General features: G+C 52.5%; 1 protein-coding gene across 1 annotated transcript; it reads right to left on the bottom strand.

Annotated features, from left to right (window-relative positions):
* Positions 1 to 8,657: 8,657 nt before the first annotated feature.
* On the bottom strand, positions 8,658 to 8,813 carry LOC114886742 (small integral membrane protein 38-like). Its single transcript, XM_029207663.1, has one exon. The coding sequence runs from the start codon at positions 8,811 to 8,813 to the stop codon at positions 8,658 to 8,660; it is 156 nt and encodes a 51-aa protein (XP_029063496.1).
* Positions 8,814 to 9,763: the final 950 nt, after the last annotated feature.

The following is a 9,763-nucleotide window of genomic DNA, read 5'->3' as shown; positions in this document are numbered from 1 at the left end:
CTAGTCCCTCCTGGCACGTCCAGCACCAGGTGCTGATGTTCTCTCCAAGGATTTCCCCAAATGCCCCTAAGTCCTCCCACCCCGTTCTTTGCCCCTGACCACTGGGCATCTCCAGAAACCCTCCGCCCCTGGCTTCTGGGGCCCAGCACTCAGCTCTCCCCCCACTCCCCCTCCTCCAATGATGATGACAAGCACGTAACCCCCCGTAACTGCTAACTCTGCACATGCTTCCCCAGTGACCATCACAGGATTCTCCCTGAACCCCCGGGGGTTAGGGAGGCGGCCCAAGCCCTGTCCCTGCCATGTCTCAGACCTCCGACCCTTCCTCTCACATCATTTCCATGGTCCAGCCCCCCTGACCTCTGCCCAAGCTTCTGTCCCCTCCCCAACCCCTGGACCTCCTACCCCATCAATCCATCACCCTCATTGCTCCCAGGAACCATCCTCAAGCACGGATCCAGGATCATCACTCCCTTGAAGGCTACCTCCTGTTTGTATGCTAAAGTCCTAACTCCTAGGTAAAAGTCAAAGCCCTCACATTTTGGACCCAACCTACCCTGCACTGTACACCTTCACTCCCTCCTCTACACATCCAGCACCCAGACCAGTGGATCTCAACTTGAGGAGCATGGGAATCCCCTGGGGTAACTTGTTAGCCCTATTTCGGGGGCCCACTCTCAGAGATTTAAAGCCAGCTGGTCTGGGGGGGGTGCCAGGAATCTGCATGTGTAACCAGGTGACCTGAGCAGTCCTGACGAGGATCCTAAATGTGCCACGACATCCAGCCTCCCAGCCCTTACTCACGCTGTCCTTTCTGCCTAGAACACCGCCCCTCCTCTATCTGCCTGTCAGAGCAGCCCAAGTCTTACTTCCAGTGACACCTCCTCCAGGAAGCTCTCCCCACACCCTGAGAGAGGATTAACGCCCCTTCCCTGTGTGTATCTCCGTGACACTCTGCCCCATGGCTGTAGCCCTTAGGGCTGTCTGCCTGATGTGGGCATTATTCTTAAGTCATCTATTTTCCCCACTCAACCAAGAGCCGCTGAGGCAGGGACCACCTCATCCATCTATCCCGCCGTGTGCCGAGCCCATGCAGGTGCTAATTCCTGTGGTGGGTGTGAGTGCGTGAAAGAGAGTCTCCAGTGGCCTGAGGCTCTAGGCACTGCCAAGGGCTCCTGGCCCTCCCTGCCATACCAAACTGCTGGGGATCCCTTGGCAGACACATCTGGCTTAAAAAGGAAATACACTGTTTCATGACTTAACTCTTTTTATTTTTAGAACCAATGATTCATCTCCACCACAGGGGCTCCGCAGGCTGCTCTCGGGGGAGTGGGTTGAGGCCAAGTGGCTGCTCTCAAGACCAGGCCAGGCGGGGTAGGGGGCCAGGGGCTGGGCTGCTCTGCCCGCACCAGGGGGCCGATGCCTGGCCGAGTGGTGAGTTGGTCACTCCCACCCACCTGCTCCCCCAGAACAGAGCGTCTCAGGATGCCCGGGATGCACCTGCAAAAGAGGCAGCTGGGCAGAGGGTGGCACCTGTCATGTCCCACCTGGGGGGCATGAGGCGGGGATGAAGGAGTTGCTTCTTGAGGTCTCGGCACCCTGTCCTGTTCCCACACACACAGACTGGCTGCAGGCGACTGCCCTGCTGCTGCACCAGCCTAGCTGTGTCCTCCTCGCTAACCCGCCTCCTCCATGGGAAGAACCTAGTGTCCGCCCCCCGCCCATCTCCTCCATCTCTGGGGTCAGAAGAAATACCTGCTCCCCGGCTGTGCAGCCTTTTGATAGGGAGGTAGGGAGGGCAGTTCTAGTGGTGCCGTTGGTGCACAGACGGAGGGACCACACCCGCTTTGCCCTGCTTCCCCCCCACGAGGTGCCCCTTCCCTACTCACCCCACTCTAAACACACAAGGCAACATCTGCTCCCTAAACGCCCCCCAGACCCTCATCCCTTGGCGCCCCCGTTGCTTCACTTTTCCAAGATGTGTAACCTACCCATTTCTTCATTTGTTTCTTAACAAATACACGGTCATTAGAGAAAAAAATAGAAAATTCACAAAAACTGACACAGGACAATAGGAAGAGTATGAGGAACGTGTTGCCAGTTGTGGAGAAACCAGGGGTGATGGGCGGGAGAAGACATTTGTATTTGTTCACAAGCGCTCGGAATAGCTCCAGACCAGACGCGAGAAACCCAGCCCAGTGGATGCATTTCGGGAGGGGGTCAGATAGCTGCGGGGAGAGGTGAGAGGCAAACTCGCTTTTCACAGGATGCCCTTCTGCACCTTTCAAGGAGGAGGGAGGAGAAGGAAAATGCCAAACCCAGGATGAGTCCCCAAGACCACCCTCACTTCTGACCCCAATTGCAGGTTTGCGGGGTCCCCCGGTTCTCAGTTTCCATCATTTGTTAGAAAGATTCCAAACTCAAGGAAAGCTGTTATACTCATAGTTATGGTTTATTACAGCAAAAGGGCACAGATTAAAATCAGCCTCGGGCAGAGATGCACGAGGCAGAGTCCAAGAAAGCTCCATGCATGGAGCTCTGGTCATCCTTCCGCATGGAGTTAAGGATGGCGCCAGCTCTTCCCAGCAACACACTCGGAGTATCGCCAACCAGGGAGCCCCCTGAGCCTTGGTCTGCAGAGTTTTCATTGGGCTCCATGCCCCAGACACACTGGACCACCCACAGGTCTGGCCTTCAGTCCCCAGCCCTTCCGGAAGTAGAGCAGACACTGCATATGGCCCAGAGCCCCCATCCCAAGTCACATCCTTAGACTGTCTAATGTGGCCCCAGGTCCCAGGTAAACAAAGACACTCTTACCAGGCAGAACATTCCAAGGACCTGGAAATCCCTTCCCAGAAGCTGAGGGCAAAGACCAGAACTCTCTCTGGGTAGGTCAATTCTTTACTACCCAGAAGGTCTTAGAAATAGGAAGACCAGCCATCCCAGTTTGCCCAAGACCTCCTGGTTTTAGCACTGAAATCCCATGGGCCCTGGAGCCCCCAGATCCCTTAGTCCTAAGACAATTAGCCACCCTGCATGTAAGCACCTCTCCACCCTCCCCACAAAAAGGTGGTGGCTGTGCTCTGTGTTGTCTTGGCTAAGCTGCAAGAGTGCACAGCCCAGGAGGCCACTCCAGGGGAGCCATCAGGTTTTGTGCCATGAAGGTCCACGTGCAGCCCCAGGTGCCACAGTGGTCATGGCCTCTCTAAGCCCCAGGCCACAAGCGTGGGCAGCAACGTGGCAAAGGTGCCAGCTTCTCCTGAAGGTCACTGGGCATCAGGGTAGGAAGCAAGAGACATGGGCGTGGTGGGATTTGTCCTGGAGGGTCAGGTCTGAGCTTCCTCGGCCCAGGCCTCTTCCTTCCTGATGGCCAGCCTCGGGCCTCATGTCCACAATAAATCTCACCTAGGGCACCTAAGGAAATAACAGAAACAGAAAAAAGGAAATAACTTGACCACCTACAGTGGCTAACATGTTGTCATGAAGTTTGCTCCTAGATATTTTGTTCTTTACGTTGCTGTTATAAATGGGATTTTTCATGCCACCACATCTCCTGATAAATTGCTGTATGTGTGGTTCCGGCATATTGATTCAGACCCACCCACTTTACTGAATTCTGCTATCAATTGTTTTCATTGATTTTCCTTCGTTTTCCCAAGAAAGTCAGCCATCTCACTATAAATAATGATGCACCCTCTCCTTTCCAGTGTTCATACCTCTAATTTCTTCCTCTTTCTAATTGTGCTGGCTGTGCTTCCAGAACAAATTCAGACAGTCGTGAACATCTTCCTCCTGACTCCAGGTTTTGACAGAAAAGCTGCTGGTATTTCCCTGTTAATCATGATGTTACTTTTCCTGTTAAGAGAGAGCTATTTTTTCAGGTTAAAAACATATCAGTATATTACCTATTTCTGTTTTATTCAGAGTTTGAGATTGGATGTGAATGTTATCCAGATACCTTTGGAAATATATCAAAGAAAGTTATCAAAAATTTTTTTCTCTTTGGGGCTGTTAATATGGTAAATTACATTCATTGATTTTCTGATGTTCAACCATCCTTGCATTCCTGGGACACTTGGTCACCATGTTTTACCCCTTTAATATGATGCTTAATTCAATGGTTTATAGTTTTTCATCAATATTCTTAAGTGACACTGGTATGTGTTTTCTCTTTCTGTACTACCTTTGGTGGATTTGGGCATCAATGCATGTTTACTACATTAAAAAGAAATGGGAACTGTCCTTCTTTTATGTGCTGGAGCAGTTTAAGTAGTGTTGTATCACCTGTTCTTTTTTGGAGTGATAAGGGGTCTTCCTCTGAGACATTCTGGACCTCTATGCTTTTTTTTTTTTTTAAGGAGGGTAGACTTGGACAACTACTTGTTTCTCCAAGGGTAATCCATTTGTGTAGATATTACATCTCTTGTGGGGTCATTTTTTATAAATTGTGTTCCCTATGTTTTCAAATTCTCAAAACCCTTCAAATACACCAGAACCTGTTTCCTGGGAATTGAGTTTTCCATGTCTCTGTAGTTGTTTCCCCATAGGCTTTTTAATTTTGTGTGTGTTTTCTTCTCCTTTTTTCTTGATTGGGTTCGTTAATAATGTCTCTTTTATTGTTGGGTGTCTTCCCCTCAAAAACACCACTTAAAAATGGCTAAGATGGGGGCTTCCCTGGTGGCGCAGTGGTTGAGAGACTGCCTGCCGATGCAGGGGACGTGGGTTCGTGCCCCGGTCTGGGAGGATCCCACATGCCGCAGAGCGGCTGGGCCCGTGAGCCATGGCCGCTGAGCCTGCGCGTCCAGAGCCTGTGCTCCACAAGGGGAGAGGCCACAACAGTGAGAGGCCCGTGTACTGCAAAAAAAAAAAAAAAGGCTAAGATGGTAAATTTTATATCGTGTATTTTAACACAATGAGGAAGAAGAAGAAGAGAGGAGGAGGAGAAGAAGAAAAGGAAAAGGAATGCAGAAGAAATGTTTAAAAAAAAAAAAGAAAGAAAGAAATCCAGGATTTGGATACATTAGTTGATTCTATCAGTGTTGATACATTAATTTCCTCTCTTACCTTTATTTCTGCCAAAATCCAGGATTTGGATACATTAGTTAATTCTATCCGTGTTAATACATTAACTTCCTCTCTTACCTTTATTTCTGCCTCTGTTGTTCTCAGCTTTGTTCCATCGTTCTTTTTTAAATTTATTGCATCGTATGCTTCATCCATCGATTTTTATTCACGTTTATTAATAAAGGCATTTAAGGCCATAACTTTTCCTCCAAGAATTGCTTTAGCTGCATCTCATAGGTTCTAGTATGCCGTAGTTATATTATCACTTAAGATCCCTCCTCCAGGAAGCTCCCTTCTGTGTTCCTATAACACACAATCCACTCACACACCATAGCATTTTCACTACACTGTGAAGGTCTGCTGCAGTGCTGTGCAATATAAAAAAAAAAAAGAAATGTGAGCTCCATATGTAATTTAAAATTTTCTAGTAGCCACACTAAAATGCATTAAGAGAAACAGGTGAGATTAATTGTAATATTTTATTTAACCCAAGGTGTCCAAGATATTATCATTTCAATGTATAATCAGTAGAAAACCATTATTAATTAGATTTTACATTATTTTCTGTGCCAAGCCTTCAAAATCTGGTGTGTGTTTTACACTTATAGGACAACTTAATTTACACTGGCCACAGTCTTAGTGGTTAATAGCCTCATGTGCCTCGTGCCGGTCTAACACTCTAGTCTAGCTGCCCATTTCTTGCCTCCCAGACTGCAAGCTACCTGAAGAGCAGGCACTTCACTTTCAACATTGTATCCATGATGCCTCCCACGTTGTGAGGTTGTGAGCGCCCAGTGAGGCTTACTGAGTTAATGACTCGCACTACCCCTCCATGTCTCCATCTGCTACTCATCACTGTCATTCACTTAGCCATCAGCTATTCACAGCCTACCTTCCATGTACTACAGTCTTTGTCTGTTGCTACCAGGTGTGAGTAAAGAAGCATCTCCATGTATCTCTAAGAAGGAATAAGTCTCTCTCATCCTTAGACTGTCTTACTGGAGCAAATTCTTAGGAACCCCAAGGAACCATGAGAAGTTCCACCCTCTGACTCCAGGGTGGAGCTGCCAAGGACAGGTGAACACAGCTGATATCTCTCAATGGCAGACAAAACTGGCACATAAGGATGCTACTAAAGACACACAAATACCCAAGATGGTGTCCTGGATAAAGACTGCAATGACAAAGAATGGCCAAGGAACCACGTCTCAGCATCTAGGGATGCCATGTGACATAATTCTAGTTTATGGCATATAAATTTAAGGGTTTCTGGGAAGCTTTGCCTCCCTGATATAGATATCTGTCCCTCTCTATCACCCTTTTCTTTCTCTTCCTGCCTGGAATTCACTCAAGATGCCTGGAGTACCTGCAGCCTTCTTGTAACCATGAAGACCAAACCTTCATGCTAAGGATGGCAAAGCAGAAATATGGAAGGATCTGGGTCCTTGATGATACGGAACTGCCATACCACAACCTGGGGATGTCAAATGCCAGACTTCTTGCTACATGTAAAAGAAAAATGCAAAAAAGAAAAAAACAAAACTTCTCTCGTTTAAGTCACTGTTTGTCTACATATCTGTTACTCGCAGCTGAATACAACCTCTGCCTGTGTGGGACCGGGACACGGCCTCTCTTGACTCAGCCGCAGTGTTTCGAGTGGTCGTGTGTCAGGAGGCTATAGACGGTTGACGTGTGGATGCAGAGGGCTTGTACTCTGATGAGTAACTCTGACAAAATTCTGACTAGTAATTTCATCAGTTGCAAGTGACGGAAACCAATGTAAACTGGCTTAAGGAAAAGGAAAAAAAAAATCTATCGGTCAATGTACCTGGAAAGGGGTTCAAATAACGTTGGCAGAATCCCGTCTTCTCCCATGGTTCCAGGCTGGCCACTTCCATCCCCTCTGCTGGACAACCCCAACAGGAGAGTGTGTCCCCTCCCCAGTTCTAGCAAGAGCCCCCAGATTCCAGCTCGTGGACCAAATGGTGAACCTCAAATCTACATGCCCATGTGGACACGCAGGTCACACACACTCAGCAATGGGCCAGACTTGCGTGTGTCCTGTGAACCTCTGACTTCTCCCTCCATCCAAGGGGTTGCTTTGCCCAGGACAGAGGGGTTTCTCAGGTCGTGGGACTTTTAGTTTTAAAACCTGGCAGTACCGGGCAAACCTCCCTCCACTAGTACCTGCTCATGACAGCAAATGTGATTCCTCTTCCTTAGAGAGATCAGCAAAATCATACGTGGTCATTTTAAAGAAAATCGGATGACATTTTCCCTAAAGAGAATGAGAACACCCCCTCCCTGAACCCGGCGATCAAGAGCCCTTAGGACCCCATGGCCAGTTGTCCTTACACAGGGGGACACGAGTGCTGCTTGGCCACTGGCTATCACAACTGCCCAGAGGACAGCCATGCACCAGGCCTCAACGAATCACGCCCATGGTCCCTTCTGCCAGGATGCTGCAAGGCGGACGGCTCCCGGCTAAGGGGGGCCCCAAGTGTCCGCTCACCAACTCCAGCCCCCTAACGGCCACCTAAGACTCCAGGCTGACCCAAGTCCTTTTGGAATTCACGGCGTCACCAGGCTCCGGCCTCCCAGGAACGTCTCGAATCAAGCTGATGCTTCTCGGTCCGGGGGACTTGGCCACTGGTGCTTCCAAAATCTCCCAGGTGATTCAGATCTGCTGCCAGGTCAAGAAGCACCAAGCCACCACGTGCTGCCCCTTAAGTCAGGTGTGAACCGGCTGGTGTGACAGGAGGGAGCACAGGGGGTGCCGGATTCTTGGGCACCCGTCAAGTCTCCCTGCCTGTCCATCTTCTCAGGGGTGTCTCGGCCACACACTTAAAAGCACAAAGGAACAGAGGGCCCTGGGTCCTGTGACCTCTCCATTAAATTGTCCTCCACATGTCCTGTAGTTTGCATATTGGTGGGGGGATGGCTCACCCCACGCCTTATCTGACCCTCCTGATAACCTTCAGTGGGGGCTCGGGGCAGGGACTATTGCGTCCATTTAAGAGATGGGGAAAGAGAGTTTGCCCACGGTCAGCCAGAGCTGGACTTGAACTCAGAGTCTCATGTCTGTCTTGAGACCCTCCGAGTGGTCTGCTCTGGGGAAACCAGGGCACTGTCTTATCCCTGCAGGAGACTGAGTCAGAGGGTGGCTTTTGGTGGCAGGGCTGGCTTTGATGTGGTCATATCTGTCCTTGCAACCCCTCCACCAGCCCCTCTGGCTCACACCCGCCTCTTCCTGCAAACACATTATAAAGCGTTGGAAGCAGGGAAAGTATTAAAGCAAGACCCACTCCCAGGATCACTCACTTCAACACAGGACACCAGACCTGGTGGAGAGACGGGCAGGGCCCCCCCCCTCCATCCCCCAACGGGGGGCGTGACCAGGACAGCCCTGGTCAGTCCAGGTGGGGCCGGTCCATCTCTGCCCCGTGGGCGGGAGGCAGAGAGTGTTTCACCTGCTCTGCTGCCCCTCCCTGTGCGCCCCCTCAGCCCCAGGACAGGCCGTCTCTGGGACAGCGCCCTCCTGGAGGGACGGCCCTTGGGCGCCGGGAGCTTGAGGTCCCTGGCCGGCAGAGGCCCTAGTCCTCCTTGGGTTTGCGGGGCGGCCGCCGGGCCAGCCTATAATCGATGTAGGTCCCAAGGCAGGCCCAGAGAATGAAGCGCGCCAGCAGGATGATGGCCAACGCGAACATGAGCGGGTCGGGGCCCGCACTCCCCCCGGACCAGGAGGCCATGCCGAAGGCAGGCACGCCCCAGAGCGCAGTCCCCCACTGCGTGGTCGGCGTGTGGACCGGCCGATCACCGGCTTCCAGGTCCAGGTCTGCCAAGTACCAGCCGTGCGGCCAGGAGCCTGGGCCGCGAGCTCAGTCCAGCCGGGGGTCTCCCACTCTGACCGAGCCCGTTCGCTCTGAGCCCCAAGCCAGGGGCCTCCCTGGCGGGAGAGGACAGATCGGGGACGGCGAGAAGCCTCCTTGGAGAAGAGGCCCCGCGCCATTCATCCCGAGCGGGCGGCTCTCGGGGCCGACAAGGGCCGCATTGTCAGGGCCCAGGCGGGAGGCCCCCCCCCCGCCCAGCGCTGACGTAATCTCCAAACGTCTCCGGCGGCAGCTGCCGGGCGAAGCTGGCCACCTTCTCCGGGTGCTTTCAGCCGCCCACGCCCGCTCTTCCGGCCCGCCAGACAATCGGGCCCTTTCTCTGCCCAATTAGCTATCACTTCTGGAGGCCGGCGCTGTCCAGCGGCTGCGGGCCCTGCAGCAGCAGCAGGCCCGTCGGGAGGGGCCGGGGAGCCCGGCAGGAGGGCAGGCGGGAGCTGGGCGGATGAAAGGGAAGGAGAGGGGAGAGAAGGTGAGATCAGTCGCTCAGAGCCCAGAGGCGACCCCAGGCGCGGCTCAATTAGCACACGGGCCGCCAGCATCTCAAAGACCCACACTACCCGCGGGGGTGGGCAGTGCGGGGCTGGGGGCGGGGGCAGAGCCGGCGGCCCAGGAGGGGAACCTGCTTAATCACCCAGGAAGGGCAGCACCGACCCCCGGATCACCGCCCCCACCAGCCCACCAAGAGACCTTGGAGGACACCCACAGCCCAGGCTGGACGGGTCAGTCCTGCGGGCCTCCCCTCACACCTCTCATGGTCTCAAGCCGGGGCCCACCGTGGACCCTCGGAGTGACCGGCTCACCTTTGGGGC

This window comes from Monodon monoceros, unplaced genomic scaffold (genome assembly GCF_005190385.1).
Source record: "Monodon monoceros isolate NGI ecotype Baffin Bay Population unplaced genomic scaffold, NGI_Narwhal_1 Super_Scaffold_7, whole genome shotgun sequence".
Classification (NCBI taxonomy): domain Eukaryota; kingdom Metazoa; phylum Chordata; class Mammalia; order Artiodactyla; family Monodontidae; genus Monodon; species Monodon monoceros.
The sequence above is the reverse complement of the archived record's forward strand: the minus strand, read 5'-3'. Positions and strand labels throughout refer to the sequence as shown.